Here is a 20,355-nt window from a genome sequence, read left to right on the forward strand (position 1 = left end):
GACTGCAAATTCTGTAAATATTTAGATATTTTTAAGAATGTATAAAATATACACAATATTCTTATCAGAATTATGCACAGGTCATGATCTATCTTCCACCAATGCCTTTTCCGCTTGATGTTTCCAAAGAGCCAATGTTGTGCCAGCAATTTTGACCTTCTTGTTACAGTCTGTAGCAGCCTCAGCAATGGGAGCTAGTAGGGGCCTGTAGAATAGAAGACTGACTGTAGGAGTACTTTGCCATGTATGTTAGCAACTGTTACAGCCAATTAGACAGCAGGATTTCTGCTTGTTGTCCTGGTAGCAGCAGCAGCTGTAGGCTAGTGTATGCAATAGAGTCCTCGACATAATTCATTTGAAATTTGACTGAGGCTTTTGCTTCATTTCACATTTGTTCATTTACTTGTGTTTGTCTTTATATCTATCAAAAGGTGATGTGTATATCATACATACATTCTTTTCTAACAATGACTCTGTATTTACAACTCATTGATGAGCTGTGTCCATGCATTTGTATAAGACTTGGGTTACTGCCACACAAGGTTATGTTTTGCGTGCCATTTTCTTTTCTGTGTCTGTCCATGATTAGAAATGAGATCAAGTAGGTTGGTTATTTGAAATGTCCCACCGGTAGCTACATTGTATGACCAAGTCTAGCCAGTTTGTCATTTGTTTTTGTCAAATGACAAGTGTAGTGTTAGTATGTGCAATACCAATGATTTTATGATGTAAATCAATCAAAGGCCTGATATTTTATGATATAAAAGAATGAAACTTAGAGCTGCCATGGTTTGGTTGTTCTAAAGGAAAGTTTTCAGTTTCAGGAAAGCAGACACCCCCTTCCCCCCCCCCCCCCCCCAAAAAAAAAGAAAAAAAAGAAAAAAAAGAAGAGAAAATCAGGGGATAAATCCAGCTATAGAAAGAAATATAATCCTTTCTCTCCTCTGAATTTGTTAACACTGCTCATAAGTCTAAGATTCTTCAGCTGATGAGTACTATGAGCTTATATAAAAATAAACAATGAAAATTAAAGCCAGCATGACACCAGTTTGCCAAATCTTCTCAATTCACCATGGCAGAATATCAATATTTATCTTTCATTTCCACAACATGTGATTATTTGTTGCTGGATATGTTACACAAGAATACAAATATTCCAAGCTCAGGTAAGAGAGTTTTAATGGGTCGCTTACGGCATCCCAAACACACACACCGTAAGTCTTAAAAAGGTTGCAATATGCAGTTTACTGCCCCACCAACTGTACTTCCAAAAATGATTTAAAAGGAGATGAATATATGAAATGCACTTAAGTGTGTTGTAAATGTGGTCTTACTTCTCATATCAAATATCTATTTTACACAAAATAAGAAGATAAATATTATATTAACAGATATGATACAATTTTGCTATTAACAGATATGATACAATTTTGCACATGCAACAGCATGCAACAGAATTTATTGTGACTCTGTGAAAGAGACAAATATTCAAATTTGAAGATAATGATGAATTGTAATGAGAATAAAATAAAACTGTGTGTTTCATCTTCGATATGTGCACACCTTAACTCTGTATCAAGTATTCATATTCCTAGTTAACTTGTGTAGCTATGACAAGTCTTGAATCCTCTTCAGCATACTTGGACAAGATGGACTGATGATGGATGTGTATTATTACACAAATGATAACTGTTCTTAAACGGGTCTGAGTAAGAGAGATTTGTGTAATGCTCAATGACGTAGGTGGTATCCATTAAAGAATTTTGTTTCCTTTTCCGATAATTCCAGAGTTGACCATTCAAGGTAAAGCAGGCTCTGAGGTTGATGTTTGCAGTGGGCTACCACTGTCACATTGTGATGTCACTTTTCTTATTTTCATACCACAAATAAACCTCTTCATAACAAGTTTGAGAATAGATTGATAGAGCTATTAAAAGAAAGTAACTTTAACTGTGGGATACAAGTTCATTGTATATGATAGTTTTAAAGGCCCACACAAGAATCACTGTGTTTTTGGCTCTATGTTTTGTTCATATTTTATGAAGCATTTTGGTTTCTTCTTTCTCCCCTCAGTACTTGTTTGTTGTAAATAAATGCCTAAATTGTATATTTTGGACACGCTCAAGCCATGTCAAATATTCTTAAGGTGCAATTCTATGTAAAGCTCTTTTTCTTCATTAATTTAATATAGTAAATCAGACCAAAGTGAAGGAACAAGTTTCAGCAAAATCAGACCTAAAATCAGAAAGTTGTGGACTTCAATGATTTGCATGTTTTTTTTTAGATGGTGGTATTTATTGCGCCCACATTATGCAAATTTTCATCCCTTAATCTTCATTACAAAAATCTTGCAACACAGCACAAACTTGATGGAAAAATACAAGTCTTTCCTTTTCACTTCATTGCAAAATAAATTCAGTAAAGACTTGTGTCCAATGTGATAAAAGTTTAACCATTCTGTTTGTTCTGATTTACTCTCCTTAAAAGGGCAAGCTTTCCCAAGTATACATGTGGATTGAGTGAATGCAGCATTATTAGCCGAACACATCAGTCAAAGTTTGAGAAAAATCCCACAATCTCTTCAGAAGTTGTGAAGTTTTATGAAGTTTTGGTGCTGTCATTGCTTTGTGAGAAGACTGTTAACAGTTTATGACATTGCTGCAGTACGAGATATAGAAAATACATAGAGAATTCCACAAAAGTTCATTTTTATGAAAATCATTCACTCAATCCGCATGTGCATTTTGGGAAACTTTCCCTTTAAAGGAGAACTCTGAATGATTTTCAAACTGGCATTTGAATGTACATCCGTAAACTGGTTACATTGGGTACACAGTTTCAGAATTTATAGTGATTGCGATAAGGAATAATGTTTTCAAAATTCATAACAAATCACAGTGAACGAGTATGATGACCTAACAGCTTCACATGACAATGCATGATTGGATTCTCAAGGAAGCAGAGCAAAAGAAGAAGCATGCATAAATTCTACCCAGGTGAAGTTGTTCAACAAATCAAGTGGCACAGTAATGGAATCACATTGCAACATACTGGAATGTGTGAGCCCCCTATGTCATCATCCTTGCTCAGTGTTATTTGTTTTGGGGTTTTCAGCGTATTGGTTTATCTGATCAATGACCACAATAAATTCCACGAATCTATACATGGCACTATCGATTTACGCATTACACTTGCTCATGATGTAAAATCGTGAAAATCGAGTGGAATTTGCCTTTAAGGTGAACTGGAACAGTGTTGAATTGCACTTTTAACCGTCAAAGCAAATGCTGTGTTTATCCTTTTTCACAAGTACATTTATCATCAGGTATTGATGATCATCCAGACCTTATTCCCAAAGTAAACTTTTCTCATGGTATGTGCTTCTATTTACACTTTTAGAAATGCGGCATACTGTGGAATGTATATTATGTGTAAGAAAGTGAAGAAAATAAACGATGGATTGAAGCAAATGCAGTTATGATATTTTATCTTAAGAGAAATTTGTAGTTGCGAGTATCTTTCCGCTGTTATTAGAGAGAGCATGCAGTGTAACTGTCTTATCATTTGGTGTAAATGTGTGTGTCTAATGTGCATACTGTACGAAGTGTCATTTTCACATACAGATATTTTTGTGAACGAGGAGTTCACAGACATTTTTGGAGATGTGGTTTTCACGATCTGACATTGACATATTAAATACCCGGCCCAACAGTGATTCGCGAAATTCATGAAAATTGAATCCGCGCAAAAATAACAGCTTTCACAGTACATATTATACACACACACAAACACACACACACATACACACACACTAACAAGGGGATCTCATAGAATGAGCTGCTTTGGACCGCTGAAATTTCTTCTCTATATTGGGTAATCTTGTTATATCAGGGATAAAAACAAAAGAATTTTGAAGGAATATGAAACGCAAAATGGTGTTGTGCTGTAATCTACCACTACACTGTATAATCATCTTTTGTTTGCATTTACTCCACTCATCAATGTAACTTCATCATGGCATGGAATTGTACTTCAATTTCGAACCCAGTTCCTCCATGCAGTTCAAATCTCCAAACAATTACTACTTCAAGTATGCCAAATACACTACTTCAGAATTAGGGTCAGAAAGAACACACAGACAGGCATTCTTTTTTTTCTTTTCTTTTTAGAATTATACACTCCAGCTTTTATTTTATAGCAAAATTCAATGAGTACAAATAACTTGTTGCAAAACATTAATATGTAGAATTAGCCACTGCAAGAAAAGGACAGATTCATATTTTCTATTGCAAAAATTGGCATATAATGAGTACTGATTATGATATGATATATGTTATTAAAGCACAATAGTAGAGAAGCATTCAATGCAGTAGTTGAAAATCACACAGACATGCATTATCTCATTCTGAATGGCATACTACATGTACAGTTTTATTCTCCAGCAAGATTCAATGAATATAAATCTGCAAAGAATTCAAAGCAGAATTAGACACTGCAAGTCCAGGGCAGGTATTACATGATATCATATTGCAAAAAATTTATCGAACAAGAGTACTGATTACACGAGTTCATATTTTGTCAATAATGGTAGCAAAGTCGACTTCAATGCAGGAGATGAAAATGATACAGACATGAATGTACATTGTAATATTCAGAACAATATAATATAATATTTTGTCAAAAAGATTCCATGAATGCCATGTGATAGCAGCCTATTGTTAGGAGATTACACACTACAAGTACAGGACAAGTATTACATAATAATATTCTACAGCACCAGGTGGTAGGAAAGAGTACTGACTATGACTTTTGATACTTTGTTATTAATACTGTAATGGGAGAAGAGCATTTGATTCAGTAAATGAACAAATAATTATACGAGAAGAAAAGATACATTCAATCTGTTACTACACTTCTATTCTGTAAGGTGAAATTCATGTGAGTAAAATGAAAATCACTCACATTGAGTATACACATATAGGTAAAGATACTTAAACACAGCTCTGAAATGACTTGTGTTATTTTGGAATGGTTAAACATTTGTACTTTTATCAGAGTTACAACACCTAATTGGTCAATCACTATTCTTTGGCAGAGAAGAAGAAAAAGTTCCATTCTTTTTGCTCTTTAGCATTTCCCTGGAAAAGTGCTTATGGGAACAATAACAGGTTCTACATTCCCTGGAACTGGATCCACAAAGCTATTGAACATTATCATTACTTCATTTAATTATATTTGTTTGCTTGAAGCATAATTTCTCACCATACATTTATCCGGGAAACAGTTTCAGTTCACAAGTGATGACAGAACAAATTTCACAAATTAAACACTGAAGCACACCATAAAGTGTACAAGCACTTGGGTCTGTGCAAACACTGAACACCAAACCAAACCAATGAATACAAGCTCTTTTTTCTTCAGTGAATAACTAGTTCCAAGATTTAAGGCTGTTGCAGCGGTATCAAAGTACGAAAGGAGTACAGCTGTAGAGACTTGTGCCAGCTATTCAAATGCACTACATAATAGAGAACTCAAATTGAAAATAACAAAAAAGTGACAATACCTTCTTCACAAACAAACAAAACACCCAAGAACAGCTAGCACATATCGTCGCTGGGGCGACAAGACCTCGTTATCTACAAAATGTCAAATGTTCAGGAGAGCAAAAAAACATGGCAGCCAAAGCACTGTATCCAATGGGATAGACATTCCTTTGACATGCCGTGGGGGCTTCATTTTTGGGGTAATACATTGAGGATTTGGACAGGACATCACTTAACTGATTGTCTGACCATTAACCAAAAAAAGTCATTTTTACCAAAATTGCAGATACAAGGTCTTGTCACCCCAGCGACGATATGGCAAAATAATACATAGCATTGCAATGAACATGATGTTGCGACTGATTTTGTGCTTCTTTTTTCTTTTGTTAACAATGCTAAACCGACTTCCACTGATATTTGCAATGCAAAGGCATGTTGTCCTTAAGTAAAGTGGCTTTCTATTCTGGTGTAAAGGCAGGCATTACCACCTGGACAGGCACAGACATAGAAAAAAAAAGAATGGAGGTAAACCACACAGGCTTGCTACAAGTTTCAGAGCACCATACAATTTTTAAACATAATCACAGAAGATTAAAAACTTTTATTTACTATCATCTTTGCTGAGCAGAAAAATACTTTTGCCGTGACCACATCTGCAAATCTGACCCATCTGTACTCTAATGACTCTTTCTACACATCTCTCCTATACATCAAGCTGCATGTAAACTGCAATTAAGGACACTTCCTTCAGTAGGCAGTAGCACGTGTGTGTCATATTCTGCCTAAGTTTTGTATCTGCCAATCAGAGATTTCAGTCAGTCAAAATACATACATTATAAAATGCACAATCCCATCAAATTCATACACAGTGTTACATCAACAGTCTCCCTCCGACAATTCCTGTGAGAAGTTAAGAGTAATTACTGTCTCTAACTACAATGATTACATTCCTAGATTAATATAAAACTGAATAGTGTGAAACCATGAAAACAATTTCACACTTATAAATCATGTATGGAACCAATTCACTATGACGAGCTTGCATTTTTTTTCCTTTTTTTTTTAAAGACAATCCTCTCTAGCAAGACTGCTACATGAAAACAAGACATGAGATGTAAGAAAATATTTCATAGATACCACTGAATACATTACATCTAACTTACGAAGAAGAATATTGCTGGAATGAAAAGTCAAGAAATGTCAAGTCAAAGAAAGTTTAGACATACTATGCATGTGCAAGTGGATGGTGCTACAGTACAACATGTAGGCTTTGTGCATGTGTGGGTTAGGGTGTTAGTGCGTAGCTGTTATGCATATGGTAGTTTGCTGTCATACTCCGACTAATATTTTCAATGCAGTTTCCACATACAGCTAGCTATCTCTACTTTCATCTATCTCACTTGTAGGTATAATAAACATGCAATTTGTATCCCTACGTAACAGAAGATGAAGATTTCTTCTTGGCAAGATAATCCAAGTTCCATGAAGTGGTGTAGTATGGGTGAGAATTGCTGACTTCTCCCACCTTGACAGGGGTCAAGGGTCAAGGGTCAGGCAGGCAGGGGGCTCAGTTTGCCTTGGCTGGAGTGTTGGTCAAGCTGCCAGTGGGCGTTCCAGCATGCCTGTAGCAGAAGTCCCTGCCTGAGGCACAGGGAAGACGGCAGGGAAAACCCGCCTTGGTCAGACCACCGCACGGACGGCGGCTGGGGGATGAGGACCTGGAACTAGAGGACAGGGACAATTCCTGCTGATGTAAAACTTATCAAACTTTACTATCACATACTGGTAACTGATATACACGTGGCATTTTTACAGCATATTGGATATTGTTTGATATGAGCAACACTAGAAATGTGTTATAAACATTTTGTGTAAATGTAATGGTATGCTTGACTTCCGACCAGTAAATGTAAATAGGCCTATTACCAATAAAAGAGCATCTAATGCTGTTGCCTTTCATGAAAATATCAATGTCAATTAAAAAAAAAAAAGAAATAAAAAAAAGAAACTAATGATAGTGATAATGATACTTATTACAACAATAGTTCAGATAGTGATAATGATGATGATAATAATTATCATCATCTTGATAATGATAGTAATAATGACAATAAATCACCATCAAAATCATAATAACTATAATCAGTAGTCATTACGATGGTTATATATGACATCTTTAGTGTCACAGTTTTTCTACATAGTACTGCTGTCAAGTGGAGAGATAAGAAATGGATCTACCAACTTGATAAGTGATGAAAAAAGACATTTAAGTCTTGAGCATAAAACAAACACAGCTCAAGATTATAGTTCTCATTGCTGACTCATAAGTAAACTGACCAAGGGAATCTCTTGTTTCACAAGGCCCAAAACACACACAACACAGCTTTGCATTGAATACAAGTATTACAATATAGGACTTTAGACCTCATCACAACAAACTGTGTGTAAAAACTGCCTGGACAATCAATAAAACATTATTACACATGCATGCATTATAACATCTAAAAAGTTTGAAGAAGTTTTGAAACACCAGCCAAAAGGTGGCATGTTGCACCATCTCACCTGGAAGGGGTGCCACTCCTGCGCCCCCTCTGACTCGGACTGGGCGTGGCCATCTGCACCTGCTCCAGGGTGGGTCCAAGCTGGCGCTTGGTCACCGAGAGGTTTGGGGTGGCCCCAAAACTCATGGCATTTCCCATGGTGGACTGCTCGTTGGGCATTGGGGTCGGGTCAGCATTGGTGCTGAGGTTTGTCACTGTCAGAGTTCTGGGTGGGTATAAGTTGAGGAGGGTAAAACAGAAACAGTATATTATTCTGCTTCTTCCTTATTATAGTGGCTTCTGTATGTTTCTTGGAAAATCTGTGAGATAATAAGAAACTTGAACGTGTGACCAAAAATAAAAGTACAGCTAAAGGGATTAATGGTGACAGAATTATTTAAACATAAAGAAAACATAAGATAAAGCCTAAGTATCTATTTGACATGTCTTCTACATTTGTAAATCTGTTACAGGAATACATCTGCAAAGGATCAACTCTACTCTTATCTACATTTTTAGATGCACGGAAGAGAAAAACCATGCTATGCAACCTTTTAATAGCACACATTGTAAAGTGAGCATAAGAATAAAACCAAATGCAACATGCAGACAAAGAGTCAAATAACATGGCAAGTATTACAAGACATAGCAGAGCACGCAATACATACTACTGTATATGCTGTTATTTTTGCGTACAGATATTTTTGCGAATGAGGAGGTCATAAACATTTTCGCAAGATGTTGTTTTCGCGAACTGACACCGACGCTAACGTACATGCGCTACTACACTAGCTCATGGAGACATATCGTGTGTTGTTAAATTCGCGATCCAACTGAGATTCGCAAAATTCGCGAAAATAACAGCTTATACAGTACTTATTCCTCCAGGGTGTTTCCAAACAGTATAGCATTAAATCTAGGTACTACCGAAGCTGATCTTGTACATGTATATTACAATGATTCAATTCAGATTTACGACCCAAGACAACAGAAGCTAAAAATGATGAGCTACTCAAATGTGAAGCAATCAAGATATTTTCGCACATTTCAGAAAAGATGATTACAGTATTATATATTGTTTCAAAGAGAGTACGAGCATGATGCAGCCCTTTTCTAGGAACCCGACTACAACAAAATGGCCAGCGCTAAAATGAGATGACAGTATCATAAAGATAATACCTCTTTCAGACAATCTTGGAAATGGATTTTAATAGAAGTGCTACACCATTAAACAAGAGAAAATGTCACATCATTGAACTGTCTATGGGTATTCTTTTCCACCTATTACCAAGATAATCGCAGCACACAAATAAGGGGGATTATCTTGGGGAATGCATGAAAGCACACCATTACTTGTGTCAATAAAGTCAGGTCAAAGGTTACAGGAATAGTGTGTATACATGGTGCATCCTGCATTTCATCTTGTGCAGTAAGCATGTGTCAAAGCACAGAAAACAATACTTCATCACAGAATGGGCACTCATAAAAGTGGCACAGACTCCTCAAGACTATATGTGAACACAAAGTTTTTGGGTCCTACATGTATCATTTGGAAACAGATAATTAAGCAGGAATCCTGTGAAGAGATACCAGAGAAATCTGACCTTCTGGACGTCATGTCTAGAGTGTCTTCACCCTCGTCACTCGTGAAGTCTGACTCCGTCTCTTTGTCGTCTCCAGTATCGTTCACATCTCCTCTGAATGTCTCATCCCTGCTGGCATCAGTAACTGGTTGCTTCTTCTTTTGACTATCCTGAGGGTTTTAAAGGAAAATTGCTCCAGTTTGATTGAAATGTGGAAAAATGTCTGTAAGCATTGCAAAAGCATTATCCTTATATGTAAAAATGGATCCTTTGTTGGTTATAAACTTAGAACCATTTCACAATAAGGTATGATTTTTACACCAAAGAATAAAGAAAGAAGAAAGAAATTCAAAATGAACTTTCATGTCATACTATGTAACAAATGAAATGATGCACTGAAAAGTTTCAGGCACGGAAAACTAGTCATATGAATGTCTAAAAGTGCCCTCTTTTTCGGGATGCCTTAAATTCAATACTCAATTGTGAGTGTATCAATATTTGACAAGCAGGAAGGACAAAGAGCTTTCTATTTCTACACAAGATATGCCATGAACTATATGACGTCCTGTGTGTCATCTTGCATATGGGGCTAGATTGTTCTCTGATGATGCGTTTCCATGGCAATGAAAGAGACAAGATTCCTCACCATCAACACGCTACTCATGTCCCTGGCTCCTTCCGTCAGCATGCTGGTGTACCCCGTAGAGTGGAGACGGTGATGGGCGGTTGGACTGGAGCAGGAATCACTACTCAGGGAGGAGGGGTCATAGGTCAATGTCAGACCTGAGCCTGGAGAGCTATAAGGTTGGTATGATATAAGACATATACAAAATGGTACATGAGGAAAACTGGTTTTTACTGTTTCTTCAGCGAAAGGATTTTAATAACACAGGTGGTCTCAGAGAAGTTGGAAATATAGAATGACTTTTTCATGTTCAGATATTTCATAAAGATAATACTGTTCTTTGTAAAGCAATTCATAGGAGTCTTATCTGGCTCAACATTGGATTTCATCATTTCAATGTGACTGACCATTACCTAGGACTTTCCACCTTGACTCTTTGATATATCATTTGACAAATATGCTACTCAATGGATGGGCCATTACTTGCTGATGAGATCTATGGATGCTGGAAAAGCAAAACAACAGCTACATGTATGAGGCTACCCCAGTGAATTACTGTCTTCAGCTTCCAAATAGTGTACTTGGGGCTGCTGCATGCAGGAGTAAAAATATGAAAATACCTAGAAATGTCGCTATGGTGACTGGTATGCCTCCACCATAATGCATGGTTCTCCGAATAGGTCTATAGCACAATGCCTTGACAATGTGTGATGACAGTTTCACATAACTGGCAAAATATTAAAATGACAGGTTTGTCACACATGCATTGAATGTTCACTTTCCTTGAACTAGGTTTATTTGGATGAATGGCTATACTGTCTGATAAGAGCGCAGGAATTTGGGGATTTGTACCCAACTTTTGACCTTTTTATAAGTTTAAAGATGTGTGAAATTTAACACTTTCACTTGACCTTTGACCTTTTGGCCTTTGAACTTTTGACAAGAAACTTCCCAGAGAATCTGTATTGTGTAATACATGCATACACTAAGTTTCAAGAAAAAATCCTGCAGGCATTGCATAGATAAGACTGAATGAGTTGACTTCGACCTTTGACCCCTGACCTTTGACCCATGACCCTTAAATTCCCTACATGATCACTGCAAGTCAGTACATGCATATATACTAAGTTCCATGAAGATACCTTGAAGTATTTGTGAGATATGGAGAAAAAAAGTGAAATGTTAAAATTTTCACTTGACCTTTGACCCTTGACCTTTGACCTCATGACCCAAAACTCTCTCTGGGGAATTTTCATTTGGTAGTTCATGTATACACCAAGTTTCAAGAAAATACCTCCGGCATTGCAGAGATATAGGGGAAATAGTGAAATTTTGGGCATTTGACCTTGATCTTTGACCTTTGACCTTGAGCATGTGCACCAAAAGTTGATAGGCACAACTTCGCCCACTCATACATATACATCCCAAGTTTCATTAGGATACCTCTAACGGTTCTTTAGATATGCTGTCCACAAAATTGATTACGGACGGACGGACGGACGGACAGACGGACAACCCGAAAACATAATGCCTCCGGCGACACTTCGTGGCGGAGGCATAAAAACAGGTTGTTGTTGTTGTGGTGGTTTTGCATTTTTTTCTAATAAGAGGGCTGTTGTCTGAGACTGGCATGCTCAAGTATTACATCACTTACAGGCTACAATTCACTTCATTCACTGATAAACAGAGAGCTTTAACGTACCCATGAATGTGAGATATATCAGGAAGGTAAAGAGTCACAGGTTTCCTTGCTTCAATTCTCTCAACCCCCTTCCGTCTATACGAAGAGATCCACAGGGCAAGCCAGTTTGCTGGAATCAAGAAATAAATACGGGTAAATCCATTAGTGCACACCATAGACCATACTATGCTCTGACCACTTCTTAGTTTGTTTAGTAGCCAATTTAAAGAACGATGAAGTAAGGTTTTGAAATACCAATCTGAGCTCTGCACTAAAAATGATGACTTGAAAGCAACATTTCAACAACAATTGCGGTTAAGAAAGTGTAACGCAGAACTTGTGTTACAGACATTAGATTTTGATTGAAAAATAATGAATACAATGAACTATGATGCATCCTGGTAAACTTTGGAATGGTACAAGTTTCTTATCTTGATAAGAGAGAAATCAGCAGCATATTCACAGATTTTCTCTGTGAATGATATTATACAATGGGTGTAAATTGACTTGTACAAAGCAACTATGCCAAAGATAAATTGGTAATATTAAATGAGAGTCATACATGTGAAAGAAATCAAATGGAATGAAATCATGTATATACAAAATACAAATACACAGCAATTATTCTACAGCGCAAATACTGCATCATATATAAATGTACCACAGACATTGTTAACATTGGATAATGGATAATAAGTCTAAAAATAATAATAACGCTGATGATGTTTTGACATCTGAGGTAGGGTCAGTGGCACAATTTGCCTCTGATTTACCAAAGTAAATGCCTGAGTGGAGAGGAAGACACTAACCTGTTACCACGGCAACGATGAAGAAGGAGAGGGCCGGAAAGTCCAGACTGGTGCCATTCTTCATCTCTGCTGCTGCATTCAGCGGCACTATGAACAGCAGGACGAGACGGGAGAAGAATGGTGTCTGGAGGAAGGAGCTCAGCACAGCAGCCAGGAAGAAGTAGATGGAGTGGAGGGTGCAGGTGACTAGGACCGCCATGTTTTCCCCTGAAGAAAGGAAGGAAGGAAAACTTGGTTAAATACTAAGCTTCCTTTCAGATGGTAGAAACATTTCTTGTGTAATCATGATTATAATCTCTATAGAAGAATCCTGATTGTAATCAAGATCATTCTTGCATCTGAAAGCAAATTCATGAATTCAAAATTCTCCAATCTTGATTAGCAAATTGAGGTCCAGAATGTTTTCAAATCTTGACTTGCTTGATTAATATTGCGCACTTCCAGTCTGAAAGACTTGACTTCCAAACATAAGTGAGGAGGCGGAGCTTTGCTTGACCCTACATTTACTTCCACGTACAGACCACATGAAATTTAAAGTAATCTACCTGCGATGCATCTAGCATGTGCTTTGGGAGTTTAATTGACAGGTCAGAAAGCTCGTACCTCCAAAACTCAAATCAAAATTACTATTACGAGTCATAAGCATGATTACAAGACAGATTTTTCCATCGTCTGAGAGAGCTCTAAATAATTCAAATGCAATTCAAATCCATATTCAAGATAACTTTGCTACATGGAGTATAACTAAAAGGAAAGAGCAATATGAAGTTTCATTTTAAAAAAAGTACATGAAATAACAAATAAGGTAATGGAATTTTGATGTTTCACACACACGTATAGAACACAGATATTAGCTGCAATCATATACATGTACAACCATATTAGGTGATGATGTAATCACTTTTAAAGTCTCTCATATCCTTGTACACAAGTACCAGTACACATAAATATTTATTATAAAAATCATATCTTTGGTTGTTTGTTTAACAACTACAACCCCTTCCTGCCAAAAGGGTCATTATTGTGAAAATATCAAAACACAATATTCAATGCGCAGGACACAGGGTTTTCATTGCAACGTAAATACAAGGAAATTTGGTGAAAATTTCTATGCAGGACAGTGAGAAATTTATGAGGTATTGATGGGAGTGTAATGAGAAGGTGACTAGAACTGCCCCATCTTTCCCATAAAGAATAGGAAGCAAGCTAAAACTCAAAGCCTTAAATCAAATGGCAAAGCTTAAACATAAATGTTTGAATACTTGCCAATCATGTTTGATTTTTACAAATAAAATTTCTCTTGAAAGCAAGAGACTATGAAGCAGAGGAGTGAAAATCTCTCTTGATATCTCATATGCTTTGGGGAGGTAAGTGTTAACAATGAGAAGATGATTACAGTATAGGTACCACATCATTCCTCTATAAACTAGAACTTCGTAGATTATGATTCAAGTACTTTTTTTCTGACTTCTTGTAACACATGGTATCAATTTTGCTGCTCCCCTCTTATTAAAGCTCAAGGCTAATCTGAAACATTTGAAAATGACGATTTCTCCTTCCCCCTTCTGGCATATCACTTCATCTTACCGGTCCACTTGAGGAGCGAGGTGACCCAGCCAAGCTGCTGGTTGATCTCAGCCTGCATGTCTTCCATGACGTGCAGGAGGTAGGCAATGGTCTCGTTCATCTTGCGCAGGTTCTCCAGTGTGTGCTGGTAGTGGTGAGCAGCCTCCTCCTGGTATGTGTGCATGTACTGCATGTTGTGGTCTGCACCACAAAAGTTAAAGTCCATAACATCAAAAAGAAAGTAATCATGAAAGATGGTTGTATGTCATGTCGTCATCTCCACCCATCATATCATGGCACTCAATATAACTTGCAGCATAATTTCATTATAATATTGATGATAATAATGGTAATAGTGTACTCTTATAACACACTCATTCTACACATAAAAGATATCCATGGCGCTGTGGAAAATAGAAAATGAATGGAACAGGATGCCTTTCAACATAGTATTAGATTAGAATTAAATGTCGCTATAGAGACTAATACGCCTCCACCATAATGTGATAGCATTATTCTCTCAATAGATCTGAAGTACATCTTGACAATGTGAGATGACAGTTTCACATGATTGGCAAAAAAAAAAAATGAAATGGACATGTTTAAAAGTTTGGCACAACTGCAAATGTGTTGAGTGTTTACATTCCTTGAACAAAGTTTCATTTGGATTGCCAAATTTTTCAGTGAGGAAGTATTCAGGAATTTGAGCATTTTCACTTGACCTTTGACCCTTGCCACTCAACTCCATGGCTCACAACTTTTTCTCAAATAATCATTGCCTGGTAATATTAAATTTTCACAATACTTTGAGCTATTATCAAAAGAATTGTGACATTTTAAAATTTTCACTTGACCTTTGACCCCATGGCAAAAATCTTTCCCTCCACCAAATCACTGTGCGGAAATGCATGTATATACCTAGTTTGACTAATTGTATCCATTCAGTACTCTCGAAGGTATGGGGAAAATAGTGTAATTTCAGCATTAAATGTAGTCGATTTCTATCATTTTAACCTGACCTCTGCCTGGTTGTGCAGTTACAAGGTGAGCTGACATTGTTTCTCAGCCATAAGGAGGTAGGGTAACTTTACGATCAACCCCTGCAAAATGTTTTCTATACTCTAATTGCATACCAAGCTTGTCCCAGACATCCTGGGCAACACGGCTGAGGCTGGAGAGGTCCTTGAGGAGTTCCTGATGCTTGGCAGCCTGGTCCAGATCCTGGTCCAACAACTGGCGAGTAGCCTCATCTGTGATTTGAATGAAGCAATGATTCATTATACACATAGATTAAAACTGCAACACAGAGTATTTCTTTCTTTCTCTTTTTTTTTTAAATCATGGACAAACATTGACGACATTATCATACCAATTTGTGTGGGAGTACAAGGGTGGTGTAGTGGACATCATTTTGGACATTAAAAAAGGAGATTCTGAGTCAAATCTCACTTGGTCTAATGTGAGTACTAACAAGCTAAGAAGTCACCATAATTTCTGAGGAAAGCATTATGCAATTGTTGCATAATTGACAGATACACACTGTCAGCGCAAAACAAGAGATATTGGGAAATCCATCTCAAAGGCAGTATGCAAACTGACCCAGCTGGTGCTTGATGTTGTCCGTCATTTCGGCCAGCTCCTGATGACCGGCAGCTATGAGCGCCTTCTCCCTGGTCAGGTCCCGAATGTTGCTCTCCACGCTGACTTTCAGTCTGGCCTGAGAGGAGCCTAGGGCCTCCTGGGTCTTGACCAGTTTCTCCTGACCCTCCGAGATGGTCTGCAAGGTATCTGTTGCCATGGCGCCCAGCTCTTCTTGACCAGTCTGATCACAAGACAGAATCAAGTCACATACAGTTGAGTCACTGACAGTATAATCATGCATCTTGTCAAACATCTATCATCTTCATGATAAACTGTCAAGCAGGGAGCATTATTTAGGTCTGAACTCCTTTGATGTCAGAGCGTCATTTCACCAGGTATTCTGTCAGAGATTTTCACTACCAAATTTGCTCTCAGTCACTCAGATGCAAGGATTTCAATAGCTTAAAATACATGTAGTTGTCAGAGACTGACAAGTTCCATGAAATGCTGCCCTGATTAATACAGTGGCATAAAGAGGCATAAAATTGAATATTTGGTACTGTATGCTGATAATGGTGTATACCCTAAAAAAGAATTTACAGCGATAACCTTGAATGATTTTTTTAGATATCAACTCTGCCCTATGAGGGCAAGCAAAGTTGATCTTAAAATCTTGATAATGTACCATAACTACTTATATAAAATTATAGTATTTTAAACTGGACCGATTTGCACCATATGGGCAGTAATATCCAGGCCAGGTGAGGGACATGACTAGTCCTACCTTGAGGTCTTCCATGAGGTGAAGCTGTCCCTCAGCACTCAAGGCGAGCTGGTTGACGGCAAACTGGGTCTGCCTCTGGAACTGCTGCTGCCTCACGGAGTAACACACCGACCTGGCTCTGTTGCTAACGATATGGTAGGCATTCCATGTGTTTGGGTCCATGCCACTAGTGCAGTCAGCTACAGTCTAGAAGGAGGAAAAAGCCCATCTTTAAAGAAGCCTGCCATTCTTTATCATTCAGAATGACACATTAAAAAAAATATTCTAGATTTTTCTTCTATGGTACTTGCTTCCACATTGATAACATAGATGAAGAGATGGACAAGCTCTATTATCTGTGAACTACTGTCCAAGTCACACAATAAGAGAGAATTTCATTCATTCAATCCTTATCCTCATAGTTCTTCCACAGTACTTGCTTCTATGTAAAATATGCGTTGAAGAAAAAAATTACCTTTTCGTGTACATTTTGTAAGTATTCCAATGATAATGAATTCAAGATTATGATCTTTGTACAACTGAGGGCCCAATATTTTTCCTGTTTTCATGAAAAGGGCAGGGTTTCTGATGTATTGCATCTTGTTGTATAACCTTAGACCTCCCTGAATGTCTAGATGTAAGATTTCTGAGAGATATTAAATCATCCATTACCATTTTGTATCTTCTCATATGCATGTTTTATCTTTTTTCTGCAAAGGTAAATGTAGAGTAAAGAGCCTTGGACAGAAATTAATATAATGCAAATCCAAGGCAATACAGTAAAAGAACATTTTCACCATGAATACCGGTTGCATGTATTGTATGTACATCGGCTATGACTAATGAGGACAATTAACCCAATATGTTGAAGACGGTTTGATTTTGCTACAACGCGCATTTCCCATAGACGCTTGCCCGAGTATACTAAGGACTCATCCTCAACGGGTTAGAAAAAGAAAGAAAAAAAGAATGTGCATTTTAAAAAACCTTTTGGAGTGCTATCATGACACCTTGATGCAGAAGTACGTGGCAAGGAAAGGAAAAAAAACTTGTGGGAAGAAAAAGAAAATTCTGTAGTCTATTATACCTGCTAAGGGAGGTTACCACATGTCAGGATCTAAACACAATGTGTTATCTTCTGGAGCAGAGCTAAAAAGAGAGAATGTGACAGCAAAGCTTTTATTCAAGAATAGAAATCCATGTCAACACTTGTGACAGGTTCATATCATGCTAAAGGGAACTGCTGGATGCAGACCATGTGAATAAACCAATGTTTAGTTTATGAAGACAGGGAAAACATAAAAATATTGTAAAGTGAAAACAAAACAAACAAACAAAACCGAGGCAAGACCTTTACAGCTCACCATGTCATCTGTACACTTGTAGGTAGGCCGTCCCTCAGCCTGTGATTGACAGTTGAGCAACCTCACACCCAGTTTGGCAATTTCTTCCTCGGTCATGTCATTGCAGGATGCCTTCAGTTGATATACCACCTACCCACAACATAGCACAAATAGAACAGAAGAGATCAGTTGGACAATTTAAAATGCAGTTTTGAAAGTATTTGATGAGTCTAGTACATTTTTTTTTTTGCTTAATAGTAATACTACAAAGTGAAGCAAAAATCTAAACAAAAAAATTTAAAAAAAAATATAAAAAACTAGCAACAACTGGCATGTGATACTGCCTTTAATTGAATCATTTTCTTCATTATCATTTTTTAATCAATGCAGGCATCCCTGACCTAAGCATTTTGTTATAAAGAGAATAAGTAGATTTGTAACATTTATATCATGCTATCATAAATTTAGTATCCAACATCTGCAATTACATACATGTACATATCATTAATTAAAGTTATATACACTCATTGGCTAAGGCTCTGACACTAAGGGCTTTGAAGTACAACCTAATTGCTAAATAGTTTAAAACTTTAGTTACCATGCAGATTAACCCCGGTGCGCTCCTTCACACAGTAAATACTGTGGGAGCTTTGCGTTCGGGCTGGTCGCAGTTACATTCAGATCTGCTGCAAATATCGTATGTCTGGTCATTTGTAGGGTCTTAAAAGACCCTATTGAGTAGAGGTTCCCGTTCAAAACTTATCATCTATGTACAATTTATAGAACTTTTGTAACCCTCTATTTAACATAATGTTTTAAGAAGTTATCCTGGGTTTTCAGTTCAACAGTTTCAAACCCACATATTGACCAAAAAAATTGGTCTTTATCTGGTCCTGGGAGATACATGTACATTGTATGTTCCGCAGAGACTGCGTATGGCTTCACAGAATCCCCTCCTATATGTAGTCTATGGAGGAGAGCCATACATGTCAAAAAAAATAAATGATTGAAAAAAAAAATCCTCAAAAAACAGACAGATTTTTCTGTCTAACCCATGTCCCCTTGATGCTACATTCAGAGTGATGGATCCTGTCGAGTACCAACGTAGAAGTAGAAGTACTTTGGTATCTCTTTTTATTTTGTACTGACAGTCCCAGAATGTTACAAGGATACACTGTAGGATCTGAGTTGAATGATCGTTGCACTGTACAGTGTACAAACATAGCTGTTATGACAACAAAAAAAGAAAGAAAGAAAGAAACAAACAAACATCATACAATTGTGAAACACTTCTACATACAAAAAATATATATAGAGTCTAGTTCTATATCAAACAGTCTTTGGAATGGCATACAAATGCCTAGACAGAAAAATCTGTCTGTCCAGAGGAGTCTTTTCTCATTTTTTTTTTTTTTTTTTTTTACTTTTACGGCTCTCCTCCATTAAAGGAGGGGATTCCGAGAAGCCAAACACAGTCTCTGCGGATTATATCCCCGACGACAAGATACTGTAATTACAGACTGATCTTTCGGTCAAACAAATGCCCCCTAACCAACCCAAGTCAAGTGTACGAAAGTATGAAAATAAAACAGAAAGGGACAGAGCAGGTACTGGAAATGATGCCCATATAGACAACAGTGACATTATTGACCACGAATCTGCAGATTATAAATTACAGGTGTATTTACCAATGAACATGATGAATGTTACAAAACACTGGTTAGACCCTTTAGTTATATGCTAGTTTTATTTATACTACAATTGTAATTACTAATTTACATGCTGTAGGGGCCTATATTAACTTAGATTTGGTAGTCTGATAGTCATTGATACTGAATGGGAATTTAAGTGTCATTGAACTTGATCAAAATTCTAGCTGGTAAAACAAATTATGCCTTGAATTCCACCCTGTTGTTGGCGCATGGCGTACCGTATGGTGGCAAGTGTCCAACTCTGAAAGCCCTGCCATTAGTTCTTTCCCGGTGCCGAGAAATCTTTCGTCCGCCGACTTGATTTCAAACGGAACTCGCCCGGCTGGCCCAGCCGCGGTGGTTGTTGTGCTCTGCGAAGAAGAGGCATCTTTTTCCTGCTGCTCTGATCGACCAAAAATCCACGAAAGGAAAGCGTCTGCATCACAAATAAGAAATGAAAATATCACAACTAACACCATCAGATGTGCCTTCATGATAAATTTCAACTCAAATCACAGCAGTTGCGAAATAATTTTTCTTTTGTGTGTGTCCATCAGGTTTTGAATACAGTCAATCGTCTTCATTCACAAGCAATACAATACAATGCAAGCGCTTTCTATTCAAAACATT

At 37.3% G+C, this 20,355-nt stretch overlaps 1 protein-coding gene across 1 annotated transcript; it reads right to left on the bottom strand.

The window, feature by feature from the left end:
- Nucleotides 1–5,592: 5,592 nt before the first annotated feature.
- Nucleotides 5,593–20,315, bottom strand: LOC139733156 (protein brambleberry-like). The gene is made up of 12 exons (XM_071643997.1): nucleotides 19,965–20,315; nucleotides 18,056–18,184; nucleotides 16,713–16,898; nucleotides 15,947–16,169; nucleotides 15,481–15,597; nucleotides 14,369–14,548; nucleotides 12,782–12,988; nucleotides 11,994–12,102; nucleotides 10,313–10,463; nucleotides 9,688–9,836; nucleotides 8,106–8,309; nucleotides 5,593–7,267 (listed from the first exon to the last, which is right to left on the bottom strand). The coding sequence occupies exons 1-12, from the start codon at nucleotides 20,217–20,219 to the stop codon at nucleotides 7,111–7,113; spliced, it is 2,067 nt and encodes a 688-aa protein (XP_071500098.1). The 5' UTR covers nucleotides 20,220–20,315; the 3' UTR covers nucleotides 5,593–7,110.
- Nucleotides 20,316–20,355: the final 40 nt, after the last annotated feature.

The sequence above is a fragment of the Diadema antillarum genome, unplaced genomic scaffold, assembly GCF_040938485.1.
Source record: "Diadema antillarum isolate AM-2024a unplaced genomic scaffold, OU_Dant_1.0 seq00000462_RagTag, whole genome shotgun sequence".
Classification (NCBI taxonomy): Eukaryota; Metazoa; Echinodermata; class Echinoidea; order Diadematoida; family Diadematidae; genus Diadema; species Diadema antillarum.